This window comes from Penicillium robsamsonii, assembly GCF_028829455.1.
Source record: "Penicillium robsamsonii strain IBT 29466 chromosome Unknown utg000003l_segment0_segment0, whole genome shotgun sequence".
Taxonomy (NCBI): domain Eukaryota; kingdom Fungi; phylum Ascomycota; class Eurotiomycetes; order Eurotiales; family Aspergillaceae; genus Penicillium; species Penicillium robsamsonii.
In genome coordinates this window covers 3,034,347-3,061,085 of record NW_026643221.1, presented here as the reverse complement: position 1 = coordinate 3,061,085, position 26,739 = coordinate 3,034,347, and the positions used below count along the sequence as shown (strand labels likewise).

The 26,739-nt window shown below is 49.3% G+C and overlaps 12 protein-coding genes across 12 annotated transcripts; 6 read left to right on the top strand and 6 right to left on the bottom strand.

Moving 5' to 3' along the window:
* Positions 1-784: 784 nt before the first annotated feature.
* N7447_005870 (CCR4-Not complex 3'-5'-exoribonuclease subunit Ccr4) lies at positions 785-3,102 on the bottom strand (the record flags this gene model as incomplete). The annotated part of the gene is made up of 2 exons (XM_057230132.1): positions 785-1,974; positions 2,040-3,102. 2 exons carry the CDS (start codon positions 3,100-3,102, stop codon positions 785-787), a joined length of 2,253 nt encoding a protein of 750 aa, XP_057085222.1.
* A 2,595-nt stretch (positions 3,103-5,697) lies between these two features.
* On the top strand, positions 5,698-6,867 carry N7447_005869 (class I SAM-dependent methyltransferase; the record flags this gene model as incomplete). Its single annotated transcript, XM_057230131.1, has 1 exon — positions 5,698-6,867. One exon carries the CDS (start codon positions 5,698-5,700, stop codon positions 6,865-6,867), a length of 1,170 nt encoding a protein of 389 aa, XP_057085221.1.
* A 509-nt stretch (positions 6,868-7,376) lies between these two features.
* On the bottom strand, positions 7,377-7,741 carry N7447_005868 (electron transfer flavoprotein regulatory factor 1; the record flags this gene model as incomplete). Its single annotated transcript, XM_057230130.1, has 3 exons — positions 7,377-7,393; positions 7,460-7,603; positions 7,696-7,741. The coding sequence occupies 3 exons, from the start codon at positions 7,739-7,741 to the stop codon at positions 7,377-7,379; spliced, it is 207 nt and encodes a 68-aa protein (XP_057085220.1).
* Positions 7,742-8,171: 430 nt separating this feature from the next.
* Positions 8,172-9,331, top strand: N7447_005867 (thioesterase family protein; the record flags this gene model as incomplete). The annotated part of the gene is made up of 4 exons (XM_057230129.1): positions 8,172-8,513; positions 8,574-8,643; positions 8,749-8,918; positions 8,972-9,331. The coding sequence occupies 4 exons, from the start codon at positions 8,172-8,174 to the stop codon at positions 9,329-9,331; spliced, it is 942 nt and encodes a 313-aa protein (XP_057085219.1).
* Positions 9,332-9,870: 539 nt separating this feature from the next.
* On the bottom strand, positions 9,871-10,648 carry N7447_005866 (NUDIX hydrolase; the record flags this gene model as incomplete). Its single annotated transcript, XM_057230128.1, has 4 exons — positions 9,871-10,109; positions 10,170-10,410; positions 10,462-10,554; positions 10,607-10,648. 4 exons carry the CDS (start codon positions 10,646-10,648, stop codon positions 9,871-9,873), a joined length of 615 nt encoding a protein of 204 aa, XP_057085218.1.
* A 480-nt stretch (positions 10,649-11,128) lies between these two features.
* On the top strand, positions 11,129-11,642 carry N7447_005865 (putative calcium/calmodulin dependent protein kinase; the record flags this gene model as incomplete). Its single annotated transcript, XM_057230127.1, has 2 exons — positions 11,129-11,221; positions 11,277-11,642. 2 exons carry the CDS (start codon positions 11,129-11,131, stop codon positions 11,640-11,642), a joined length of 459 nt encoding a protein of 152 aa, XP_057085217.1.
* A 2,250-nt stretch (positions 11,643-13,892) lies between these two features.
* On the top strand, positions 13,893-16,952 carry N7447_005864 (uncharacterized protein; the record flags this gene model as incomplete). The annotated part of the gene is made up of 2 exons (XM_057230126.1): positions 13,893-15,579; positions 15,637-16,952. 2 exons carry the CDS (start codon positions 13,893-13,895, stop codon positions 16,950-16,952), a joined length of 3,003 nt encoding a protein of 1,000 aa, XP_057085216.1.
* A 593-nt stretch (positions 16,953-17,545) lies between these two features.
* Positions 17,546-18,517, bottom strand: N7447_005863 (flavin reductase family protein; the record flags this gene model as incomplete). The annotated part of the gene is made up of 2 exons (XM_057230125.1): positions 17,546-18,405; positions 18,466-18,517. 2 exons carry the CDS (start codon positions 18,515-18,517, stop codon positions 17,546-17,548), a joined length of 912 nt encoding a protein of 303 aa, XP_057085215.1.
* Positions 18,518-18,859: 342 nt separating this feature from the next.
* On the top strand, positions 18,860-19,423 carry N7447_005862 (mitochondrial 54S ribosomal protein bL31m; the record flags this gene model as incomplete). The annotated part of the gene is made up of 1 exon (XM_057230124.1): positions 18,860-19,423. One exon carries the CDS (start codon positions 18,860-18,862, stop codon positions 19,421-19,423), a length of 564 nt encoding a protein of 187 aa, XP_057085214.1.
* A 662-nt stretch (positions 19,424-20,085) lies between these two features.
* On the bottom strand, positions 20,086-22,104 carry N7447_005861 (sorting nexin 1; the record flags this gene model as incomplete). Its single annotated transcript, XM_057230123.1, has 6 exons — positions 20,086-20,244; positions 20,300-20,902; positions 20,956-21,336; positions 21,408-21,892; positions 21,957-22,016; positions 22,071-22,104. The coding sequence occupies 6 exons, from the start codon at positions 22,102-22,104 to the stop codon at positions 20,086-20,088; spliced, it is 1,722 nt and encodes a 573-aa protein (XP_057085213.1).
* Positions 22,105-22,478: 374 nt separating this feature from the next.
* mde1 (methylthioribulose 1-phosphate dehydratase MDE1) lies at positions 22,479-23,403 on the bottom strand (the record flags this gene model as incomplete). The annotated part of the gene is made up of 3 exons (XM_057230122.1): positions 22,479-22,667; positions 22,726-23,201; positions 23,263-23,403. 3 exons carry the CDS (start codon positions 23,401-23,403, stop codon positions 22,556-22,558), a joined length of 729 nt encoding a protein of 242 aa, XP_057085212.1. The 3' UTR covers positions 22,479-22,555.
* Positions 23,404-24,361: 958 nt separating this feature from the next.
* On the top strand, positions 24,362-26,152 carry clxA (calnexin; the record flags this gene model as incomplete). Its single annotated transcript, XM_057230121.1, has 3 exons — positions 24,362-24,478; positions 24,529-24,808; positions 24,873-26,152. 3 exons carry the CDS (start codon positions 24,362-24,364, stop codon positions 26,150-26,152), a joined length of 1,677 nt encoding a protein of 558 aa, XP_057085211.1.
* Between the last annotated feature and the right edge of the window lie 587 nt (positions 26,153-26,739).

The window sequence follows — 26,739 nt, the reverse complement described above, 5'->3', positions numbered from 1 at the left end:
ACAGCAATCATGTATTGCACAGTCATAAGCATCGAAACATTGTGCCCAAGACCTCATGGCAAGAGCATCTCGGTCTACATTTACCAGCAAGTACGCCGAACATATCTACAAAAGAACGACTGAAATGAACGAAGCCACGCTCTATTCTTGATTGAACCTCGCACATGACGGATGGCACAATAAACACGTACATAGAACAGACAGAACTCCCTTCGCCTGATCGAAAATAATGACAAAAAGCAACCTCGTCACGGGCAATAAGCAGATACCCTTCACCACCTGTTCCCCCCGAACACCAATCCCCGATCCTAAGCGTCGTGAAGCCGTCTCAGATGACGTTAGAGATTAGGTGAGATGAAACCGAGATAAATCAGGAAACTTAACGGAAGAAGACACAGGAGATGTAGAGAGTGAGATTGAGGGACAAAGGGGGAGAGTGTGGAGGGAAGAGAGAACGCCAGAGAGTAAATGGAGACTGCCGTACCGTTTCACTACATCCAAAGAACACGAGGTGAGACCATGGTTCGAGGAACAGATACTCCGCTAGCAAATCAAGAGGATACAGAGGAGGATAAGCAAGAGGAAAAAGGAAGAAGGACGTTCATAAGCAGGAGAGAGAGAAAAAAGCACGAGAAAGAGAAAAAAAAGAAATACGTAAAGAAACACCATAAGACGGCTGGCTAGACAGCCACCACCCAAAAAGATTCCGAAATAACAAGCACGAAGGAAAGAAACCGGTTGGAAAAACACCCCATCTCCGAAGATCTCAAATGCTTCCATGTCGTTAGTGCCGTTGTGGGCCGAAGTCTGCCTCTACCACCTTGCCCTTCTTGCCCTTTACCGTAAACTCCGCAAGCAACGCGACGTGATCACTGGGGAAGTGGAAATTTGGGAACCCGGGCACGCGGCGCAGATACTCCTTGTCCACTTCGCCGAGCAACGCCGACACATGGAGAGTATTGGAAGAGTACCAAATGTAGTCGAGAATGGCAGTGAAGTCGGAGGTGTAGTTGGTGAAGCTCAATTCTCCCATGGAGGAGTAGGCTGACTTCAACTTGAAAGGATGTGTCATGCCAACCCGGCTGAGGTTTCCGTAAAGTCGCTTCTCCAGATCGGGATGGGCTTCGGGAAGTCGTCCAGTGGAGATCAAGTTGTAAGCCGCAGACCCTGGTGAGGAGTTGAAATCACCGCACATGAGAACGGGAATCTGATCGCCACTGGTGTACTCCATCGACGGGGCCGGTTCCACCACGGGCGCGGTCTCTGAGCCACTTTCGGCCTCCGAGAAACGGAATGCGGTCTTGTCCGTGCAAGCGGGCCATTTGGCATAGTTATCTGAGAGTTTGGTGATCTCCTCCATCAGAATTGCAGTCTGGATGAGCTTGACATCCTTGAAAGCAGGATCCCAATACAGATGAGCGTTCACACTGATGAAACGAGCGCCGGTTTGCCGGTTCTCTAAGAAGACCACAACGGCGATGTGGTCCTTCTGCCACAGTCGGTTGTAGATATCATCCTGGCCCTTGGCATCGGGTCGACGGACGGCGGTCTGACCAAAGTTGATCAATTGCTTGTCCAACAGGATGTACTTGCTTCCCTTGAAGAATGTAGCACATCCATCGACCATCCGGGCGTCTTCCTCCTGCATGCCCATTGCACGACCACGCGGCCAATAGACACCTTTGTAGTCGTTGTAGGCAAGCTGCTCCCGGAAGAAATTGTTGTAACTTCCTTGATCAACCTCCTGAAGGCAGACAATATCTGAGTTATGGGATCGTAATTCGTTGAGAATAAGCTCGCGGCGGAATTCCCAGGACAGGACACGTGAAGGCACATAGCCGTAATGCGATTGGGTGGCAGAAGAGTCACACAGGGTGTTGTACGACAGTACGGTGATCTTTTCCGTATTACTGTTGGACGAGGTTGAAGTATCATCGAGGATAACCCAATCACGGTCAGGAGGAGGTAGGTGCACTGCAATGATGAAGTTAGCGAACAAGCTCGCGCAAATATTCTGGAAAGGAGCAATTGAAACGTACCTGGCATCTCTTCTTTCAGGTACTTGATGAGAGCCTTTGTGCCATCCTTCATGATCTGAGATTTGAGGACATCGTTCAGGGGATTTCCCTCAATGCCCAAGGTTTCCAACCGGTAAAGGTACCCCATTTCGTAAGGGAGGGTGCGAATGTTGTTATCAAAGAGAAGGAGCTTCTTCAGATTTGAAAGCATACCAAGTTCTTCTGGTAGCTCTGTCAGGTCATTGCCCGATAGGTCCAGATGGGTCAGCTTCCGCAGTTGTCCAATAGCCGGGGGCAACACCTTCAGCTTGTTGGAATTGAGGTACAGCTTCTCAATGAAGCCATAGTTGAACAATGAAGTAGTCAAAGCCCGCAATCCTTGGCCACCGAAATCAAGCGCATTCCAACCCTGTCGGCTAGCTGGCTTCCCCGCAGACGCACCATTGCGCCCATCCGTCCCACTTTCTGTGTCAGTTTGGTTGGACATGAGCTGGATGCCTTTCGTTTGTTGCGCAATGACACGGGCATGGTAGTGGGGAGAAGTGGCTTGTCGTGATTCTGCCGCAAGTTGGAGCTGCTGCTGCCAATGCTCGTTCATTGATTCATCAAGATCATCGTCCGCGGTCGGTATTCCATTCTGCAAATGAGTCGAGGTGAAATGAGAGGTGGTTGTAGTAGCCAGTGCGCCACTGGGGAAATTGTGTTGATGAGTGAGGTTGTGGGTCGCTTGTGAGTGGTGGGTGTGATGATGCGGCTGTTGTGTGTGATGAGAGTGGTGGGTTTGCGATTGGAACTTTGGGATTGGCATGCCAAACCGCTGGTGGGCTTGACCGCCATTCATCATGACATGCTGACCTTGGTGAGTTTGGCCGTACATGTTGTTGAAAGGGCTGAGAGCAGCAGCCTGGTTTAGGGCAGGGGATCGAGAAGGAGAGGGGGTGTCGTTGTTGAATTTCAGTCGACCCGTCGGAGAGTTGGTCCCGTTTCGAACGATGTGTCGCTGGTGAGGGTTCTGCTGTGCTTGAGCTTGGAAGTAGAACTGCCCGGCCCCAGGCTGCTGGAACCTGTAGGTACCATCTGCCATTTAACGTGGCAGACGAGACCGTGTGTTGTTTCCCTGGTGGAAAACCTGTTGGTTGGTGGGCGGCGCTAAGTTGAGTTGGGTCGAGGAGAGGAGAGGAGAGGATCGGAGACGGTCTCTTCTCTTCTTCCACATAGAGGCCTAAGGCAAAACCACTGTATCAAACCACGATTGAAGGTTGCTGACTTTGGCACTGAGAGTATCTTTAGGCGTGCGATGGAGCGGTACCTAAGGGCGGAGATTGGGCGGAAGGGTCAAAAGAAGGAGTGATTGGAAAAAGTAAAAACAAATTGAGTGATAGAGAGTCGAAGAAAACCAGCGGGGCAGAATTGACGTAGCAAGGATGAGCAAACCATACGATTGTCTCTAGGCCGATGAGGACGTCTTGAGATGGACACTGGTGGTTTGCAGCGAGGCGGGAGTCACGCGGTCACGTGAATCGCCGCAAGGGCCAAGTCTTCGCCAGCTTTTGAGCTTGAATTGCCAAGACACAATCGTCCCTTCACTGTTTTGACGTTTTTTAGAGGAAAAGTTGAGTATTGTTATGTTCATCTATCTCGCACTTTCGTGTTACTTTTTGATCGATGGGACTGTTTATATGAAAACTAGCCACATGGTCAACACTGCCTGCCAAAACCATGGGCATATGCAACCGTCTTTGGCAAGTCGAACCTGCGTCGGATTTTGATTCTGCCTAAACATCTTGTTTGAAGCTAGCGAACACTACGGGGGAACATACAATGAAATTAATTCGGGTTTAGAATATAGATATATAACCAATGGGCCGGGCAAAAAGGGACAGAGACCTGGGCTTGAGGATTGAAAGAATGGACAATGACCTGTCTAGTCCAAGCCCCTGCTAATAATATCTGATACTTCTAAAATTGAGTCTAGTCTTTCAGTCTCGTCCTCTGTAGGTGAGAATCAGGAGAATCCTGTGTGTCATATTATTTTCCGGCCAGCGAGCTTCCCCTAGGCGTGAAGTGCTTGAGACGGAAAAGCCACTAATGGACTGATCATTGCTCAATTCCACAATCGTATGATTAAGGACGGAGTATCCCATACAAAGCAGGTAACTCCTATTCCTATACTGATCCTTGTGAATGTCTTAAAACGTCATCTTAACATGGTATCTATTCGGGGTAAAAGAACTATTAAATGTTGTCCGGATAGAGGAGGTTCAAGATAATTTTAATAGTGATATGGCGCTTGGGCCGGTTCTGTTCAAGCCATAATGGATATAGAGATATCGTTCAGATGATGTATACTATGCATTGATGTATAGCTCCTGCAAGGTAGCACAGACCTAGTATACTCGCATATTCACAAAAAGGGATCAATGTTCTGCCAACGCACCAACAGGTTGCCATCTTCTTACTGATCATATTTGCCTCTTCGCCTCCCCGTGTCTTGAAAAGTTAAACTAGTTCTGATAAAAAGTACGAGGCAGACGAGTGTCAATCGAATTCTCGTATCGGTCTGCAGGTACGTTTGACCCATATTCACTGCCGAGAGCGGAAAGGGCACGGATCACAGTGCAGACCAAGACGATCGTGTGGAATAGCCGATACCATGAACAAGTGCCTGGGACTTAGCGTCGGGGGCCACGGAATAACCTAGTACACTGTATCAGATAGAGAGACAATGGCGGGCTAAGTCTCAGAATATTGCGCCAGACCTAAGATCCAATTATTTATTAAATAATTTGGTACCTGCGCTATGAACATGACGGGTAGGGATCTCCCACAGTTTGTGCATCCTTTTGAATTGGATACATGTCTACGGAGTATTACCGGGGCCGTTGAATAAGTACACTCCGTACTTTGTATCTTATCAATCTAGTATTAGAGCAAGGGGCATTGCCCTAAATCAGGCACTCCAAGCTTGACATCCATATTCTAGACTCCAATTGAAAATAAACGTACAGTTCGGGTTTTATAGTCCCGAGGTACCGCATTCGCCCAAATTTTCCCTTTTCGGCCATTGAGCCAGAGGATATAGCCTTGAGAGTCATGATGTCAACGGCTTTTACTTATATACATCATATAAAAATAGGAATCCAAGGATGCATGTAGGTCAAGTTTAAAACAGAATACTATTGGTCACAATACAATTTGATATATTTTTTTTCAGTAAAGTACCATGAAGAGACTAAACTAGACTCGAGTGGATATTCAACTTCCAGGGGTCAATTAACAGGACTAGGCCTGCTTTTTTCCCTTCCCTCCCCTTTCCCCCATTTCTTCTTCTCGAATAATTTACTTCTACACAAAACTAAAAGGACTTGCAATTTCAGCTTTTGTTTGACGTTAAACAAGAAATTTCTTCAGTTTTGCGCCCCGGCTGCACTAGGGATAATTTCCGAACCCGCTTTGGTCCCTGTCACCTTCCCTGTTCGACTCGATTTCGATTTTCCTATTTTAATTCCTAATTTCCTCGGAATTATCTTCCACTTGAAAAAAAACACCCCCCTTCAGCAAAAGGCATGCCTCGTTCATGAACTCTTCAGTGCGCCGAGAATGCGACCGAACCCACAACCCATCTTCAAAGTCATAGGGGACACCAATCGAGATACTTGAGGAAAGTGATATGGAAATAATGGCAATGGGATTCTCAGCCGCCGCCTCCGGGTCCGACTTACACTCCAACCTAAGCTCGACAATGGCCGCAACCTCCTCTTCGTCCTTGAGTTCACTCACGGACTACTCCACATACCCTTTAATGCGCCAGGGTGACCGCACCTACTTTCGCGACCCGGAGAACGTCTACCCTCTGCCCTGCGACCTACCCGAGATCCACCGCCAAAGTCTGCGCACGATGATGCTGCTGCGCGTCCTCGGCGGCCCATTTTGCAACCCCCACTTGGCCAATCGGCCGCCCAAACGCATCCTAGAGATCGCATGCGGGTCCGGTCTGTGGTCTGGTCTGTGCCACGAATACTTCGCCCGCAGAGGCAATCCCGATGTGGCTTTCTCTGGAATAGATGTGATCTCCATCGCACCAGATCTACGAAAGCAGGGAATGAACTGGCACTTCAAACGTCATGACCTACGCCGACCCCGCTTACCCTTCCCGGACGGCTATTTTGATTTTGTGTTCATTAAAGATGCCGGCATGTGTCCTTCCAGTCCGGCGCAATCTGCGTCGGGCTTGAGTGAGCCTCTGCGGGTGCTGAAGTCCGGGGGAATCCTGGAGGTGTGGGATTCGGATTGGAGCTTCCGTTCGCTCCTGCCAAATCCGGCTCCTGCCCGCAAAACCACATCAAAAGAGCAGGAAATCGCCGACGCAACGGCTACTTATACATTCTCCTCTGCCACACCATTCACACGAGCACAGAATAAGTTCGTGGTTGATTATAACTCCTGGGTGGAGAAGTCCTTCGACCGTCTCAAGTTAACAGCACTCCCGTGCGCGACCATCGGTCTATCCTTCAACTCCGAAGTGGACTTGTTGGAAAATGTTGACAGTCGCCGCGTCGCAATCCCACTGGGTGATTTGCGCTGGGAGCGAGACGGTCAAGGCAAGGATTCCAAGAACCGTCCACGAAAGGCCCTGACTCCAGAGCAGATCTCCATCCGACGCACAGCTCTCCTCACCACAATCCAGATGATTGAAGGTCTGGAACCGATATTGATGGAGTCTAGCGGAAAGGGCCGTGACGAATGGGACCGATGGTGGGCTGCAATGACAGCCGATCTCCTTCAGAAAGGCGGACTTGGCAGCGGCGAGTGCCTTGAAGTGAGCGCCTGGTGGGGTCAAAAAAAATGAACCCCTTAAGTCAATTTGGAGTTCCGGTGGGCAAAAGTCAAGTAGTGACCATTCTGCACTTTGTATTGGTGATACCCCCAATTTTATTTCAATGTTCTGTCTTTCTGGGTTTCTAACATGCATATGATCTGAACATTTCTGGAGAAGAGGTGAGAGCCATGAGAATCTTAGGCCTCACTTCCATATCGTTTTTTCAGCGTTCGGTACCGCTTCAAATAGTACCTGGGTTTTTTTATCCTGTCAGTTTCCACCAACCCAAATATCTTGTGATAGGGGTCAAAATAGTTCTTGCATGATGCCATGATAATGAGGAGTGAATCTATACACAGTGTATCTAGTCAGACACTACCCCATTATGGGTGCAATGTATAGAAAAATGACGTGTACGAATGATTCCGTTGTGCTTTCAAATGATTGCAATCCAACAGTGTAGGCAGTGTAGGTAGTGTAATGAGGATAGTCGAATGTGACAATGCGATAGAAGGCAGGGAGGGATGTAGGGATCAGTCTTACAGTGCTTCCACTTCTGCATTAAACAATTAGCAATTGCAACCGAATATAGGGATAGGAATCCTAGCAAGATAGTACTCACCTTTCTTCACAAACTCAGCCCTCGCTATTCCCTTGCGGATCTGCTCGTCGTCGGTAATTTGCGTCTGACTTGCAAACGCACGGTGTAGCCGATCCCGGAAATACTGATAGCCCAGAGGATATTCCCGTCCTAGGAACAGAAGCTCTACATCTCGGGTTATTAGCGTGAGGCAAATGACCAGCATAAGGCCGAAGGGAAGGCGTGTAAGTCGCTCTGTGACGCGTACGGCTTCATACCTTTGTAGACGTTAATGACCTGCCGGCGCAACTCGGGATTTACCATTGTTGCTCCATACAAGAACAAGGATTATTCTGGTAAATATTTGGTGGTTAGGATGCGGTGCATGAAGGTAGGCGGCTGAGAAGCTTCCAGGCTTCGGATGTTATCGGTGACGTGCCTAGCGGATTGACTCCCCCATGACAAGTGGATTTCTATAAGTTACGTACTACCTACTTTTAATAAATCAATTTGGATATTTTTGTTTTCTGTCTACTTTCACTGAGACAAGTTACAAAAAAATATAGCATAATATCAATATGGGGCTTGGTTCAAACCCCCCTATATCTACGCGGGGTTTTAGCCGATTTCACCTCGGATGGCGCCCCGGGCCCCAAGCTTCTGTTTTTATCGGTTATCGGCGGTTATCCGCTATCGGAGAGCTGTCCCAAGTTGCGACATTGAGCCTAAACTGTCTCTCAACAACTACGCAAACATGCTTCCTCAATCGGCTTTTCGAGCGCAGCTATCTGTCTCAACACCCCTGTACTCAAATGGCACACGTCGTCTCTTCTCTACAACTTCGGCAATCTTGAACAACCAAAGCCTGCCCAATTCGGCATCAAAACCGATCGATCCACGATGGCTTACAATGACCAAGCGAAGGATCGGGAAGTGCATGATGTTTGGGATGAAACCACCTCAGGTTGACGAAGCGGGAAGGATTTTACAGCAATTGGCTAATGATTGGCGGGAATTGATCGCTGGAAGTGAGGGATTCCTTACGGATAAAAAACGGCGTAGTCTGTTTCGCCATAATGTGGTCTGGGGAGAACAGGTATGAGCTTGGGTCATATTTCTTGGTTCTGTGTTATGGGTGAGAGTCATTAATGCTAAGTCTACTTGTGGTGGATTAGGATATTATGGTGAGAACATCCCTGCCCCCTACCTGTTGCGCTTACTGCGTGGTCTCTCTAGGTCGAAGCTAACAGGATAATAGGGTATGCTCCGTCCCTTTACTTTGAATTTACTCTCCAATCCATGGGTTATACAGTGCTAACTAGGCCGCTAAGGTCACGTCAACAACGTTACCTATGTACGATACGCCGAAACAGCTCGAGTAAACTGGACGCGCAATATCGGCAAGCATATCGATACCGCGAACAAGAAAGAATGGCTAAGCATGGTTGGAAATACGGGAATCGGGCTCATCCTGAAGAGTATTAAGGTGGACTACAAATTTGTACTGTACCCAGATCAGAAACTAAGTGGACCTATTTACTCACTATCACACAGCCCATGGAATCTCCAGACAAAATTTCCGTCTACCACAAACTGATCCCAGACCCATCTGGGCATCTTTCATCTCAATCGGCTTTCCGACTCGAAGTCATGATCTTGTCTGAAGCACGCCAACGCCCTGCCGCTCGTTGCTTCGAGGATATTGTAATCTATGATTACAAGAAGAACCGCAAGACTGTCAAAATCCCGCCCTTTGTCATGGAGCAGTTTGAAGCGATCTGGAAGCAGCAGGAGCAGGGAAAGGAGAACTGGAGTCAGCATATTGCTGAGATCGAAAATCGGGTCCGGAATCTGGAGCTTGAAAGCTGGGATCGGGTCGATGCTGTGGAGGATAATGGGTCTGCCCCACAGTGATTACAATGGGGCAGAAATATTGAAGATAGATCGTACGGGGCTACGGATGACTATTTTTCCTTGTCATTATTTCGGGCACTTGATTGACAGCTGCAGTTCTCTGTGCTTTGTACATAAGTCTCAAGTATGCCTGGCTGATTAGATCTCGGGGGATAGTAAAAGCAGCAGTCACCAACATCAGATATAGTTTTTGGACCGAACACGGGCGTAATTAGCACAGTATCGGGACCCTTGGAGTGTCAGATTATGTATGTATAATGGGGGAGGGATTCAGGAAACGCCTAATCGATATATAGTTAGCCGGGTCTTGCTCATGATTAACAACAGTTCTAAATCATGATCAAACTGCTCTCTCGGTTGCTCCCTGGGTCCCCAGCACTTAATTTGCTCACTATTTTAGGGGCGTATGGACATCAGCTGGGTGGATACATCATTATTGTTCTTCATATCGCCAATGAATTATTTAACATATGGCGGCCTTCAATATATATAACATGAGAGCAAGACAGTAAATCACCTTTTCAACTCCACTAGACAACTCAAAGCTTTAATCTCTTTGCAATCTCTATCCCCTCCGCAATGGATCCTACCCGAGCGTCAATTGCATACCCTTCACTCTCCAACCTTTGCAACTCGGCCGAAAGCTCTGATACCGGAAGTGTGAAACACTCGATAAACTCATTATCCTCTAGCTCAGGCTTCGGATTCTGATTTTCCGGAAGAGACATGTCAACCTGAACGTAGACCATGTGGAAATTGGTATTGCAGAAGCCGGAATCTGTATAAGTATCTCAAGTCAGCTAATATTCAGCAGTAAAACAAGCAACGGGCAACCAACCATTGTACATGATACCAGTAGTTTTATCTGCAACACCGATGTACCCAGTTTCTTCTTTCAGCTCTCGAACTGCAGTTTGCTCAATTGTCTCTCCTGCGTCGATTAATCCTGCAGGAAGTTCTATGACGACTTGGTCGATTGGAGGCCGGTATTGCTTCTCCAAAAGGATCTCAGAGCCATTGAAATTATTCAGAATAGCGACGATATTAACTCCATCTACAATGGAGTCTGCCGGTCTTGTCTACGATTTGATTAGGTCGTTACGGTTGGATTGATATATCAAAATTCGTACCTGGCGCTCAGCGGACTCCCAGTCTCTCTTGACTCCGTTGGGATCGGTATAATTTGTCTTGACTAGCCTTTTCCATTTGGCGTCTTGGGAAGTCTAAAGACCACAAGTAAGTAACTGAGAGTATAATTAGGCTAGGAACACTTACCAAGGGCTCTCGTGAGAGAAACGTGGACTTGGGTTGTGCCATTTTAAGTGTTGGCCCCTCGGCTCTTCAGAATGGAAATTGATTTGTGGGTAAATGTGACCAAGTAGGTTGTAAGAATTGACCTAATTGATTATACAACCTTGATTGTTCCAGGGTCCTGGAGGGTGGCCTGGGCCCGGGGGCCTGCCTTCTTAGTAATCAGGCCATTCGGCCCTAGGGGTGGATCCACCCCAGTCTCCTTCCTGCCTACTTTGTATGTACACATGGACCACATCTTTTGAACAACTCATTTCGATACTTTCGAGAAGAAAAGGTAGCGTGATCAAAAAATTGTACACCTTGGTAACTTCAATACGCTTCCGCACCAATCCCGGTGTACATTAAGTTCAAATAGATATAAGACCTGATAATATCGTGGTTCATTGTCATACCACTGCCGTAGAGGAGTTTTAGATCGAAAGAGTCCAAGTCACCGACCTAGAGAGTGCTGCAAATCTCCCTATAGGCAGGTACATTAAGGACATGCTAGCTGTAAATGATAACTGGCGCAGTCCAGAGGCATACTTCAGAGGCGAACTTAACAAACCTACAGACCTTTTCTCACTTGGTGCTATGGTAGGTACTGTCGCCCCTCGGAAGACATAATCCTCTAACATATACTCCTCAACAGTGCATCTATGCGGTTCTCGGTCGCGTGGTATTTGGACCTGACGAAGATTTTAGAATGCACGAATCGATGGGTACATTGCCTGCTTTTATCCGCCTCCAGCGTCAAGTTTCGTATTTTGTTGATAAAGTAGGCATTGATGATCTATTGAAGCATATCTCCGGTGATCAGATTGACTCTGAGATCTTGCTGATGCTCTGGGAAGATAGAAATGAGGAGAACATCCCGTACATCCCATTCTCTGAGTGGCCAGATGTTTGCGATGTCGCGTTCAAACATCTCATTCGGGGGTTGACCTGCCTAGATCCCACCAGACAAATCACAGCACACCAGATGTTACAGAATGAATGGTTTGCAGGTATTAAGTGATAGAGCAATCAAGCGAATGTCTCTGAGCACAGGCTATAGCCGAGCGTTCTCCGAGAATTTCGCGAGAGGCTTCAGGAATTGTCCGCCTTGCATTGATTTCTCTCCATGTCTGATAGATGGGTGAAGATTGAACCGAACTAATAGTGGATATCGAGATTGAAATTTGCTACTAGGCATATATGTATGCGACTCCTATTTAGTCCCACCGACGGCTATGCCAGCGAGCTATCTGAAGATATCCGAAGAAGGATTACCAAGATCGACTCCAACATATCGGCCCCGAAAGACTTACATGGTAATACTGATCATTGACCACCTGGCCATCTACTCCGAGTATCATTGCAATAACCAAGACATCATTGGTGACTATTTAATAAAATAACGAGATAAGCGGCGAGCCAACCAAATAGATATTGTTATGCATTTGCCTCTTAGCTGGTTAGTATGCGGCTTTTATCCGATGAAAGAACGATCAAGTACGCTCACGAGCACCCGAAAATGGTTCATCGAGGCACCACGTCTCGGTTTGGGATCACGTCTGAGCAAGCGGACATTGTCTATAGTATGGCTTTAAACTGCACAAGAATATCAAAGGACTTTTTTTTTTCGGAAATACCTAAAAAGAGATCAAGTAAGAGTTGAAACGATCGACCCTGAAAGCCCAAAGTTTATCGGTCCCCAAGCAAAATCCGGTCCCAAAAGGGACTAGGCCGACACGCTAAAAGTGGAAGTGCTGGCAATTTTTTAGAACTACTAAGTACATACTCTATTTCTGGACTTTGGACTGGAAATCTGGAAATCTGAAAGTCCCAAAGTGCTAAAGAAGTGATCGAGATACTATATATAGATGCTACAGAATCCTCACCGCATAAAAATAACCAAGGAGCCTAAGCAAGCCCGGCCGTCGGGCCGATCTTTACTAAGTTTGTGGCTGATCTGCGAAACCTTGCCAAGCCTCGGTATCGTATATCGGGATTGGCAAGGCTGTACGGAGTAATATCTTCTACGGAGTTTACTTTATCCTCTGCACAGTATAACTATTTAGGCCAATCTCGATATCCTCAAATGTCACCTTTTTGAGATCTATAGACCCATCAAAGTAAATATGTAGATATGTGCGGAGCCCTTCAGGAAGATGCACGAGATAGCCGAGCATGTGATGATCCCAGCAAGAATGTGGGCAACCCCATTGATACACACGTTTGATAAACACAAGCTTCAGTTCCCCAGACTTACACCCCATGACGTTTCATGCTAGGTGTTGCGTGTTCATGCCTGCAGGCGCATCTATCTGCAAGTCTCCCAACGAGTAATCACCACACAATTATCTGATCTGAGATTCATATCACTCATCACAACTTTGACGCAAGGATGACCCCGCAGCAGACCGGGTCAAAAAACGTCGATCGTCAATCCAGTCAGTCAGTCTGGTAGCAAATAGGGACCGGTGATATAAACAGGCTTCCATGTTGATCTGTACATCGTAGGTTGTATTCCATAGACTTCAACTTGTTAGCGCTAGTCAACCCCATTTTGGGGAAAGTCCGCATAATGCCGATGCAATGGAGACCACTCGGTAACGTAAAATTGTCTGGAAAAAGCGAAAAACACGTTTAGGATTGGCCGGACGTGTAGGTATCCGCGTTGCATGACTTGGCAACTGCAGCCGTTGTAGTTCCTAGGGGCGTGACCTGTCAATAAGCCCTGAAGGTATCGTAAGATACCTTTAGAGGAAGAAAAGCTTGGCAGTGCATGTGGGTTGGCTCTGTTGAGTGGAATTTTTTTCATGCAGAAACCTCCAGATCGACAAAGAAGTCATGTATTACCAGGAGCTCTTAAAACTGAATTTGCAGTCAGCCGTTGTGTAAGTACACAGTACCAAAGTGAAATAGTGGCGGATGGTATTGAAGTCAGGTACCGCCTACCCAAAAGGCACCAGGGATCGACGGCAAATGACAATACCAATACCAATTCTGTTTCTTTCGAACCTCATACAATTCCACCTGGGCACTTTTTCCCCTTCACGCTTCCACGTAGAGTGTCGCCTCTTGTCCTTCTCTTTTTTTCTCACTTTCCTTATACATTTACTTCTTTTCTCTGTCTCATCTTCATTACAATACGAACCAATCTGCACCATTTCCCTCCCCCCACCATATTCAATTTTAGTCCGTTTTCGCCTTTTTCCTGGTCCCAGTCCTTGGCTTCATCCCGCCAAGCTGACTCGGACCTGGGTTTCGGGCTCCCTTGTCCATGCCACGCTCCGCTGCAGCTAAGAAGAACCAGAGCAATCGGCAGGAGAATGGCCTCGTCGGTCCCGGCAAGAAAGTAACGAAGCAAAAGTCAAGCGGCCATCTGAACGGCAACTCGGGAAACGGCTCTGCTACCGGTCCGGGCGCGTCCGCTCAATTCGATCTATCCTCCGTGCGATCTACTAGCGATACAGCCGTGGTATCTCCGACAGTTTCCGGCAAAGGAGAGGATAGTACAAAGGCAGATAGCAATGTGCGTGGGATGTTGAATGGACATAGCAAGGGTGGAGAAATGGTATCCGCGGAGGAAAACAGCGATGTCGCCCAGAATGGTGGCATGGCAGGTCATGCCTCTCGCAATGGAAACTCGAAACGATCTGGATCCAATGCCTCGATTAATCCGCTCCAACTCGCATCCACTATCCTCAAATCGTGCCCCATGTACGACACCATCGCCATCTTGATTTTCTTGCTCCAGCTTCCACCGATGGTCTTGACTCTGGTTCAGTTCTTGTTCGCCTCTTTGACTTTCATGCCCCCGAGCGGCGCCGCGGCCGGTTCTTTGTCGTCGAACTTCGATATTTTTCAAGGTCCGGCTGGGACGCCATCTCTGGGGACAATGATTGCGATGGATGGGTTTTGCATACTTCTCTGGGGCCTCTTCATGTGGACCTGGGCGCAAAACTTTGCCATCGATCTCGCTCATGTCCAGGTTGCTATCACCCTAGGTGGTGGGGGTTCCGGAAAGAACGGCGGGGTCAATGCTCTCTGTGTCGGAATTGTTCTGCTTCTTCATCTTGTTCGCAGTAAAGGCATCCAGGATTTTGTCTTGGGTCATCTTGTCTCTGCTAAACTGCTCAGTCCCGATCTCCTCTCCCAGTATTCGCATCTGCTACCCGCCGAGTTCCGACGCTCCGAAGAACAGACGTCTCCCAGCTGGCTCCGCAGCCTTCTTGCGGTACACATCCTAGCACAAGCTGGAACCGCCATGGCACGACGTTCGATGGCCAAGAATCGGTCACCAACACCATTACGAACCGGCAAGCGGGGGGATACGGAGGCTTCTGCGGGGTCACAAGGACAAGCCGATTCTGCCCTAGAATCAGCTGCCAGTGTTTCTTCTTCTTTCGTGGGACCTGACGGTCAGTTGAAAGACGGAAAGGATCGTTTTACCTCAGCCAAGAAACGCAGACGACAAGCCAATCAAGTTCGGAGCCGACAGCCGTTCTGGGCTGCGCTTGCCAGTACAAAGGTCACGGTGATGAGGGAATATGAACATTCGCGGGCTGTCTCCAAGACAGCCCGCAATCTCACAATGACGGAGGAGGATCTGCAAGGTGTTTCCCTCGACGACGGGTTAATATGGATCACGGATGTGGATAGCTCTTCGATTAAATTCGCCGCGGGTGAATTTACCGATGACCCCGCCGTGTCGGGTTCCTTTGAAGCCGGCCGTTTGGGAGGAGACATGGAACCGTTCTACGTCTGCGTCAATGGGGCGCTCTGGGCTACCGCTTCGATATGCAGGGTTTCAGACGCCAAGGGCCCGAGTGTTGTCCAATGGCGGGGCGAGATCGCTGGACTTGCTCCCAACTGCGCCTACACATGCGCATTTGTACGAAGCGATACTGACGAGGAAATCTGTGTCATGAGTGTCAAGACCCCTACAACGACTGACACAGAGCAAGGTAAGTTCACGTTAAATCTCGGCATTTCTTTTTTCAATCATCTCATTGCTTGAATAGTCATTTCCACGGTATCGACACCCCCACAGCCGACCTACCGTCCATCATCCCCCACAACGACGCTCAAAAACTCTATCAGCAATGCGGAATCCAAGTTGAACGAAAAGCGCAACCGTCTGAAAAAGACGAAGAACGATCACAAAACTGTTATCTCAAAAATCCGGAAAGAACTCGAGAACTTCAATGCTCGCCTCCACAGCGGAAATGATGAGAATCGCCAAAAGCAGCGTTCGCTTCAACTAGAACGAAACATCCGGCAAACTGAAGAGGCTACTGCGGCGCTAGAGGTACAACTTGACACCATGGAAAATGTTCCCGAGGAGGAGATGGAAGAATGGTCGGCGCACAAAGCGGATTTCGAACGTGAAGTGGAAGCTTTCAATCTGACGAAAGAAGAGGTTACTGCTGCTCGGGCAGCTGCCGCTCAGCAGGTGGCGGCACTGGAATTGGAATTGACTCAGGCTGTCCAGAAGCGTGAGCGTCTCCAAGGTCGCCGCACTCGGGTGAACGAGCAGTATGAGCGTATCATCTCGGCCAATGCCCAAGGGTTGAATGAGAGAGAACGCCGTGCTGCCGAACAATTTGCCAGAGAGCAAGACCAGTCAAAGATGGAGACTAATTTCCACGAGCAATTTGCGAGCATCAGCCAATCTGTGCAGGATTTCCAACTGCGCACGAGTCAACTCTGGCAGCAGGCAACTGCAATTGAGCAGTCCATTCAGCAACAACAGCAGCAGATGCTCCTCGAGTCTGGTCCTCTCACCCCCGAGGGCAACTTGCCAGGAACCAATCCTATGCCCGACACTAGTGGTCCGTCATTCAACGCATCTACGACCTCTGCGCCTAGCGTTCGATCTCTTTTAGGGGGTCTCAGCTTTCCTGCGAGATCTAGTCCCCTGCAGATTTCGTCTTCGCCAGTCTACGAAATGCCGTCAAATCCAACTAGTCCATCGCAAGACCTTCCCTTCCTCCCACAGTTTCCAACCTCTCCTATTGGGAACACGGGCTCATACTTTGGGCCAGACGCTACCATCAATCACCGAGATCGTTCGTTCTCCAACCGCTCAACTCGCAGCAGCCAATACGGCTCTGACTTCTTGGACGCGAACCGCTTGCCGGCTCTCCAGCTTGACCTGTCCGAGTTACTTGGTGAGACCAAGCCTCGCCCTGGGTCCGATGGAAATGGTTTCCTGAATCAAGGTGTGCGTCCGGTTTTGAGCCCTTTCCAGCGAGCAGTAAGTCGAGGGAGTGGCACTGGTAGTGGTAGTGGTGGCAGTGGCAGTGGGACCGGCAGTCCGCACTCGTCGCGGGACTAGTTCTCTCGGCGGTTGCTTCCGTGGTCTCAATACCTAGCTGCACTGTCAAACCGGTGCTCTATCTCACTTGCATACTTGTCTTCCGAGAAGTGGCCTCGGGTTTTGTGTGTCTGTGCTTTTGGTTCCGTCTGGTTGGATTTCCGCCCTGTGCTAGTCAATCTCTTTCTTGTCGGCCTGCACTGTGGTGGCTCCTGGTTTCTTGAGTCATTGCGGTAGTATGGCATGCATCTCGCGATGAGATAGCAACTATATGGATTCGATCGAAGTGAGATACTTGGCAGCTCTGTTCCTAACACCGAAAACAAAGTGTTCTATACTCGGTTCTTGTATACTCTCTCTCTCACACACACACACACAAAAAGCGTAGACTCATCAATATCATGAAAGCATTTCTCATCTTCATCTCTCCATGTCTACTGTAGGATCATATAGTGGATAGGTCATGGAAATTGTCTGTGATACCATGTGTCTAATCAAAAGTCTATGTACAGCCCAAACGCCGTATTCCCAAGTATATATACAGTGCTTTGCCGGAAGGCATAAGCGATGAAGCATTCTTCATCCATGGCTTAGATGGAACCAAGCATGCCAGCTCAAAATTCACCCCCCATCTTCCAAAACTTGGTATTTGCATATGCTAAACAAAGCCGCTCAGGCGAATGTTCATCCAAGACCTTGCCATCCAGTCCCTTCGCCTCAATAGACCTAGAGCCTTCGATCGTCCGAACAACAGTGCCCAGCACAATCGAGTGATCATGCACATCAATCTTCTCTGGATGTAGGGTACATTCAAAAACGAAAGGAAAGTCGACACCATCATTCGCAGATGCTGCTTCCGCCCTCCGCTTAAGAATAGGAAGTGGTCTTTGAGGAGATCCGTCCTCGTTCTCAGTAGGTAAAGCCGCGAACTCAAACTGTCCGTGTCCCCTCAACATAGCAGCGAGGGTGACATTCCCTTTAGAGAAATCCCTGGCTAGAGTAGCAGTCTCCGGGCTCGGTGCAAGCAAATGAACCAGAAACCGGCGCGAAGCAAGCAACGCATTCAATGTCTCCGATGGGCGGCGCACGTTGAACGAGATCACAGGGTGTGGAGTGAGGGTGACGGTGCTGAAAGAGGAGACGGTCATGCCACGGAAGGAGGTTGTGTTTTCTGGGCCGGATGGATCGGTTGCTGTTATGATTGCGACGGGGTAGGGGACTCGGCGCATGAGGAGGCGGACTTGGTCGGATATAGATGTTGAGGGTGTTGGTGGTTGTGGGGCGTTGCCTGCATGGGATGGGGCATTGACCTTCGCCGTGCAGTCATCTTTTTTTAAAGTGGCTGTGGAATTGCTGGTATATCGTCGTTGAACGCATCGCGATCGGTAATGGGTATATGGTACAGCTGGAGATGTCCCGAGGGAAAGAGAAGTTCCCAGGAACAAGGGTGTATAGTTCTTAATGCATAATAGTTCTAACGGATCCCATTAGTACAATTGACACAAGCACTTGGAAATACATCATGATAACCTACCTCCGAGTGCTGTCCGAGCAGTCCCATGCGCGACTGGAAAGGCGAGCTTCATCCCGCCGGCCTGGAATTGACGGAGCTTTGAAAGGTGCTCAGGGGATCACGCAGGGAACAAATTCATAGATATCCAGGCTCTGCCAATTCATGTCTAAACCAGCAAATAAAAAAGACAGACTCACAGAGACATGGGGCAGTATGAAGTCATCCGAACATCGAAGTTACAAAAATCCAGAAAAGAACAGATCCGCTTACATAACCCGCGATAATTTCTCTGCTATAGCATCAACTTCACAACCTCCGCAACCTCCCCGATAGCATTGCGGCCCCCGTCAAACTCCGCCCACCTCGCTAATCCCCATTATATTTCCATCGGCATTGCCGAACCAACCCATCCAACATGTCAATGCACACCTCCCTCCGCCGCACCGCGGCCACAATCACCAACTCAACAACCACCATCCTCCCTACAAGACTCCCCACGCAATCGAGCGGCACAACCTTCGTCTGCTCTCAATGCCGACACGCAACTCTCCTCCGTCGCCCCAAGCGCCCCTACACCTTCACACAGCTCATCACCCTCTCTGACGGCAGCACCTTCACGCACCGCACGACCTCCCCGGCCCCGATCTACCGCTCCACGCGCGACACGCGCAACTCCCTCCTCTGGAACCCGTCCAGCAGCAAGCTGATGAACGTCGAGGAGGATGAGGCCGGTCGTCTCGCTGCTTTCCGTGCCAGATTCGGTCGCAGCTTTGATGCCAGCGCGCCTGTTGTTGAAACAGAGGCGGCTAAGGACCCTGTTGCTGCTAAGCAGGCGGAGGCGGATGCTCAGGCTCAGGCTCAGGCTAAGGCTGATCAGGAGGAGGAGGATAACTTGCTTGATTTGATTAGTGCTTTCGGACAGAATGAGGCGCCGCCCCCGCCTGAGAAGAAGACTCCTAAGTTCACTGGAAAGAAATAGTGGGTTTGGGATTCTTGGGTTGAATCAGGTTGTTCTGGTTTGTGCCGCTTGGATGGGAGTTGGGATTCTTCTTTTTGTTTCTTTTTGTTGTGTTTTTGATCTTGTACAATATACATATGTCTGGTATGAGCCTGCTGTATTATACCAAGAATTCATCTTTTCTCTCATCCATGCTACATATTTGTCTCTTTCTGGTAGTCTTTGATATCTTCTCAATACTTCCTTGAAATGTGCAAAACGACCTTTCCATGTATAACATTTGATGTTTATATCCTAAACTTTCGCTACATCCATCACCTCACCTCAATAACATTCGACCCAGCCCGCAAAGCACCAAGCTCGTAGACATTCCACTGCGTGATGGGAATTCTACGCTAGATATAGATCTAGGCCAAAAGAATATGTATAGATACGGGACAGTATAACTAGGGCAGGTAATGAATTTATTTGCTACAGTACGCGAACAGTGGTATTCGGAATGAAGCGGAAATAGAAAAACACAAAGCTCATCGGCTTGCTGAGGATCATCATCAGTTGCAGCATAACATAAAATAACATCGCAAAAGCCCTGGAGGGTTTTCCCATAATGAATACAAACCAAGACGAGATAAAACGGCGCTAGTTTCGGGGGTTGTAAAAAAGCACCCTGGATAGAAGGGATATCAAGCACCATCCTCAGTGGCCACTGACCCCGATTCCGGGCCTGACCCTGTGGGCTCTGCTGGAGCGGATGAATCGCCCGTCTCGGGTGGTACATAATATGGAAGCCCTTCCTCGCCAGCGTCTAGGCGCAGGAGGAATGTCTCCCAGAGTTCAATCAACTGTATTTGGGGTTAGCTGAATGAGATGAGTCCGCAAGAGTTGGAAAGAACTTACCTCTTTCTGAGCTTCAACTGCGCTTTCAAGGAATGTCTCCACACCAGACTTGAAGTCCTCCACCTTCTCCTTCTCGAACCGTTGCAGTTCGCTCCGCATAAGCCGGCCCATATCTTCAAAGAGCAGCCGCGTTTGGTGGACTTTGCGCTCCGCATCTGCAACGTCGGCGTTGGCTTGGTTCAAGCGGTCTTGCTGAGTCTTGCCCTGGCGGAGTAGCTTGTCTTGGGTATTCTTGCGCTTCTGTAGGTCGGACTCTGCCGCATGCCAGGTGTGGAAGGCCTTTTGTCGCTGCGTGAAAGCCATCTTGACACTTCCAATTAAACGGATATATTCATCGATCGTGATTCCAAGCGTCAGAACATCCTGCTGCGCCTGTCGGTCATAAAGTTCCCGAATGCGCAATTGAAGTTCTGACAAGCCTTCCAATGGATAGGAGAGGGCGGGAGACAGCTCGACAGCAGATAAGGCGTGCAATGAGCTCGAAAAGTCGCCTGCGGCCTCGGCCAGTCCCTTTCGTTGAAGAACCACCGTGTCCATTGACTTCAATAGAGCCTTCAGCTGGTTCTCCAATGCATCCAAATAGACCTTTCGGTCGTGGAACCACTATCGATATGTGAGCAGGCGGGATGTATCAGAGTCAGAAACAATTCACTTACATCGTCATGTTCCACAAACTTGCTTCCTCCACCAACAGAAATACCAAAGGAGCTCAGCATTCCCTTGCTTGGGCCAATATCGGGCTCTCGGTTTTCCTTATTCTTAACATCAACGGTGAAAGCTTCACTTTCCAGGAAGATCTTCAGATCGCCATCATGTTGAAGAATAGGATGGCTGGCAATTTTGTTAAGCATTCGTTCCAAAGCAGCTCTCCTCGACTCTACAAAGTTAGTATCGAACCGGCCAACTGCTTGCTTCTCGGGCGGAGGCGCAACAACCACTCCGGGGTTATTGCCGTGCAGGGAGTTGTAGAGCCAGAGGAAATCACGGTATCGACGGCTGACGGTGAATTCAGGTTGACGATAAGCCTTGGATGTTGTCTACCCATACCAATTACTGTCAGCTTCTTCTTTTCCAGCCTGTAAGCTTCACGTCCGTGTAGTCCAATTACCTTCGTCGAAACTTGATAAACAATGTGACTGCTTGTTAGGTCTCCCACTTTGTGCGGATCTCCGACATAGATCTGGAAAGTCGGCTTCGCAGCCTGCTCCACGCTCATGCTGGGCTGCGTCTGTCTTTTCGGTCCATCAGCTTGCGCCGTCGGTTGCACAGGAGGGGGTCCGCGGAAGACCGCGTTGTCCTCTTCCACATTAGCCGAGTCCGCCGCCCCAACTCCACCAGATACATGGGATGGAGAGGAGAGTGGTCGCGCGCCACGTCCGGCGAATGGCTCCTTCTGGGGCGGTGCTGGTGCCTCATCTGTGGATGTTGGGGCCTCGGCGGGCGCTTCTCCCAATGGACCGAGAGGGTCGACGGAATCATCGACCGATTCAAGTTTAGTGGCTTGTGCGCTGATCTTGCGTGTTCCTCGTGGGCCTCTTCTTCCTGGTACGCGGACAGCGGGCGAGCTGTCTGACGCGGGGGGTTGTGCAGCTGCTGTATGGTAGAGTGCGCTTAGTGAGTGGTCGTGGAAAGAGCGGACAGGCCAAATAAAACATACCAGCTCCCTGAGTGCCGGTTTTGGAGGAGCCATCGTTGGGCTTAAACTGTGAAGGCTCATCTACATCATAAATCAGACTGCGATTCAACGAGCTGTGGTATCATGACTGCCTACCGCCCCACGGGGAATCTCCAGAGTCGAGATCCATTGTTGCCGGTATGAGATCGAAGCGAAAGGAATGGGATAATGGCGAGAAGACAAATCAAATAAATATTAATGTTGGTTCAATCGGAGCTTCGAAGGTGTATGGAGTTGGAGAGGGAGCTGGTTGGAGTGGAGGCCGATCCGCATCCTTAGTCACTCACGGGATCCCACCCCATGTGGTATTTCCTTGACTTGTTCAATTACTTTGCCATTGGCACTGCTTTCGATAAAATGGAGGCTATTTATTTATGTTTATGACGAATCCAATCCACTCGATGCCACTCAATACCCGATAACCTCTATACAACCCCTGGCCAGCTTGTTCTACATGTCCCATGTCGCAATACGTCACATCATTTCAATTGGAGCTTCTCGATATCGGGGTAATATATCCACGATTTTCCCAGCTTAAACCACCATCGGCATAAAACAGGTCATTGGAAACCGTGCAGTATCTATTTGACCCACGGGAGGCCCAGCTTGTGCATTTCCACAGCCAGCTGGAAGATGTAATCCAGACTCTCACACTGAGTCTTCGCCTTGGCAGTGTTATCACCCCAGACGTAACTGCAGGAACCAGAATTAGTATACACATCAGTATCACATGGAGGTGACTATTACTTACATTCCGTGCCTCCGGACAAGTACCGCGTATGTGTCCGGGTACTTGTTCATGGCTGCCTCCAAACCGCTAGTGAGGTCCTCTTCGAAGGCGGTGTTTTCAATAATGGGAATCTTCAAAGTATCGAAGAATCCGAGCATGCCCTTTCCTTTACCGCGAGGAATGCCCTTGATCTGCTCAATGTTGCTGATCTCGAAGCAAGCATCAGGGCCCTTCTCCCGCTCCACCAACAGAGTGACTAGAACGGCCCATTGTGAGTGGGTGTGGATACAGCAGCCAGCACCTTGCTCAAAGGCAGTCAGGAATAGTGGGGTACAGGCGGAGGGGTTGAGCTTGAGAGGCTTGCGGATGTAGCTGCGGTCCGAGGCAGGGTACTTGGGGGTGGGCCATTGGAGCACAAAGATGTTGTCGGGCTTCATCAATTCCTTCTGTACTCCAGACGGGGCGATAAAGATGTGGTCACCTTGGCGGATCGAGGTCTAGTTTTCCATCAGCTGGGTACCGTTGCACTTTTTTTTTCCCTTGCAAGTATAAGCTTACACCACCTCCGGTGCCGGTAACCCATCCCCAGTTGTAGAATTTGCGACAGAGCTCGGGAATAAGGTTGGCCGGGTGTTCGGGGTCCTCAGACTGGACCAAGTGGTCGTTGTTCGTTGCGACGGTTTGGTCTGCGGGGCACATGATGGGCTGTGACAGATTAGCGTAGGCCAAGGGAGATAATCCCAAAGTCGGGAGAGGGCGTAGGATTTCAAGTTACCAATTTTGTCGTCGAGGTGAGATAAGTTTTTGGGACCGAAAGTGCCGAGTAACCAATGGACGTTTGAGCGGGGGGAAGAAAGTAATTGGGGAGATCTGCGGACAATATTTATTCATACATACAACATACGGAGTACATATTCAACACGTTTAACATCCCTACATCCCTACTTGACAATTCTATAAGTTAAAATATATTAGTTCTCTAACCTCCAATCGAGATAGCTTTCATATTTACTCAAATAATAAGGAAAATAAAACAGGAAAGGAGACCGACATCCAACTACCGAGGAGTCTCTGCCTGAGGCAAGGACCTAAGGCACCCAATCTGCAATCATTAAGGATCATCAACTGCGGGTATTTGCTATACGCGTAAGTTGTTGGAGCGCGTCACTTACAAATTAGTCGTACGGTCTCTCACCGAAAGCTACCATGGCAAGGGTATAATCCATAAATAATAATAATAATAATGGACGTATGAGCGGGGGGCAAAAGATTAACCGGGGAGATCTACAGAGGACAATGCATTTGGGGGTTATTGTACTTCGTACCTGGATTCAGCACATTTAATATCCCTCGAGACTTGACGGCTATAATACTTATTACAATATATTGCTAATCCTTAATCTCTAATCTCCAATCGAAACGCGTTATAAATATTATTTAACTAAATAATCAGTCAAATAAATCACCCAAAGTAGATGTTGCTATGTAGAACAAGATCGAAACCCGTGTGTACACGCCCTAGTCCCGATTGGGGAGCTTAAGTGAAGAGGCCACCTGGACCTTCCCCCAGCGTCCGCTTTCTATAAAACCACATCTCCTCTTTCCTTCACTCTGGTGCTGTGTGCTCCACTTTCATTCCTTCTATCTGTTGTTTACAATGCGCTTTAATACTGCGTTGACATCGGCTCTGGTCTCCTCCGCCAGCCTCATGGGTTACGCCCATGCGGAGGAGGAGACTGCGGATACCACCGTCATTGAGAAGCCTACCTTCACTGTATGCATCTAAAAGCCATTCCCTCTCTACTCCCTGCTAACTCCTACAAGCCTACTAGCCTCAAGGCTCCATTCCTGGAACAATTCACAGACGACTGGGAGTCTCGGTGGAAGCCTTCCCACGCGAAGAAGGACGACAAGTCCGAGGATGAGTGGGCTTACGTCGGTGAATGGGCCGTCGAGGAACCCTCCGTCTTCAAGGGTATCGATGGTGATAAGGGTCTGGTCGTGAAGAACGCTGCTGCCCACCACGCCATCTCCGCCAAGTTCCCCAAGAAGATTGACAACAAGGGCAAGACCTTGGTCGTTCAGTACGAGGTTAAGCCGCAGAGTGAGTCATAGCCGTCTACATTTGCTCGCGTTTTCAAGTGCTGACTGGAATTGTCCTGTGTTAGACTCCCTGGTTTGCGGCGGTGCCTACCTTAAGCTTCTCCAGGAGAACAAGAAGCTCCACCAGGAGGAGTTCTCCAACGGCACTCCCTATGTCGTCATGTTCGGCCCTGACAAGTGCGGTGCCACTAACAAGGTTCACTTCATCTTCCGCCACAAGAACCCCAAGACCGGCGAATACGAGGAGAAGCACCTCAAGACTCCTCCCGTGGCCCGCACCAACAAGGTCACCTCCCTCTACACCCTGATCGTCAACCCCGATCAGACCTTCGAGATCCTGATCAACGGCGACTCCGCCAAGAAGGGTAGCCTCCTCGAGGACTTCAACCCTCCCGTCAACCCTGAGAAGGAGATTGACGACCCCAAGGACTCCAAGCCCACCGACTGGGTCGATGAGGTTAAGATCGCCGACCCCGAGGCCACCAAGCCCGCCGACTGGGATGAGGAGGCTCCCTTCGAGATCCTCGATGAGGAGGCCACTCAGCCCGCCGACTGGCTGGAGGATGAGGCCGATAGCATCCCCGACCCCGAGGCCGAGAAGCCCGAGGATTGGGATGACGAGGAAGATGGAGATTGGCTCGCCCCCACTGTCCCCAACCCCAAGTGTGCCGATGTCTCTGGCTGTGGCACTTGGACCCGCCCTATGATCAAGAACCCCGAGTACAAGGGCAAGTGGGAGGCCCCTCTCATCGACAACCCTACCTACAAGGGTATCTGGGCTCCCCGTAAGATCAAGAACCCCGCCTACTTTGAGGACAAGACTCCATCCAACCTTGAGCCCATGGGCGCTATTGGCTTTGAGATCTGGACCATGCAGAATGACATTCTGTTTGATAACGTCTATATTGGTCACTCCGTTGAGGATGCTGAGAAGCTCCGCAAGGAGACCTTCGATGTCAAGTTCCCCATTGAGGAGGCCGAGGAGGAGGCTACCAAGCCCAAGCCTGAGGTCAACGACGAGGGTACCACCGTCACCTTCCAGGAGGATCCTGTCACTTTCGTCCGCCAGAAGGTCAACCACTTCGTTGAGCTGGCCAAGGAGGACCCCATCAATGCTGCCAAGACCCTCCCTGAGGTGGCCGGTGGCCTGGGTGCGCTTCTCTTGACTATGATCCTCATCGTTGTGGGTGCCATCAGCGCCAGCAGCCCTGCTGCCCCAGCCGAGAAGAAGGGTAAGCAGCCTGCCGCTGCTCCCAAGGAGAAGAAGGGACAGGCTATCAGCTCCTCCGCTGAGACCAACAAGGGCGGTGCCACCAAGCGCACCACCCGATCCTCTGCCGAGTAAATGCGATAATTGGAAACCAATTATACGCAGAAAAGAATTTTACCCATAAATCCAACCAGCGAAGAGATTTGCATTTAGTTACCACAGCGATCCCCTTGTGTCTTGGCCCGATGTAGTTGTCAGAAGGTTGAAGAACATTGGAGGCCCGATTTGTATACTTCTATTTCTACTCGGTATCCACTTTTTTTTCGGAAACAATTACCTTGCTTTAAGTGTCATAACTATGATATTTTAGCCCTATAATATGTAAGACGTAAAGTAAAGCATGAAAATGGAAGTACCTTCCTAATTGACTTGATCACTTGCCTACTACGTGCAATAACCGGTACGCGATAATCCGGAAAAACAGTATACGCGATTAGACGCCAGTGTCGGCGATTCGAGAGTCACTTGCCAGCTTGTGGTTGGCTGAAAACGCCGAGAAGTCACCTTATCTGGGGAGTTCATTTGTACAACGTGGGGAATGCCAGCTCTGTGACTAAGGCGGTTGGCCTCGGGCATGGGGTAACCTTATGTATATGATTCCCGAGGAACCGAATCATCTTTTATATTTCTCTTCTTAAGCTCTGTGACTTGTGTCTCTGGAC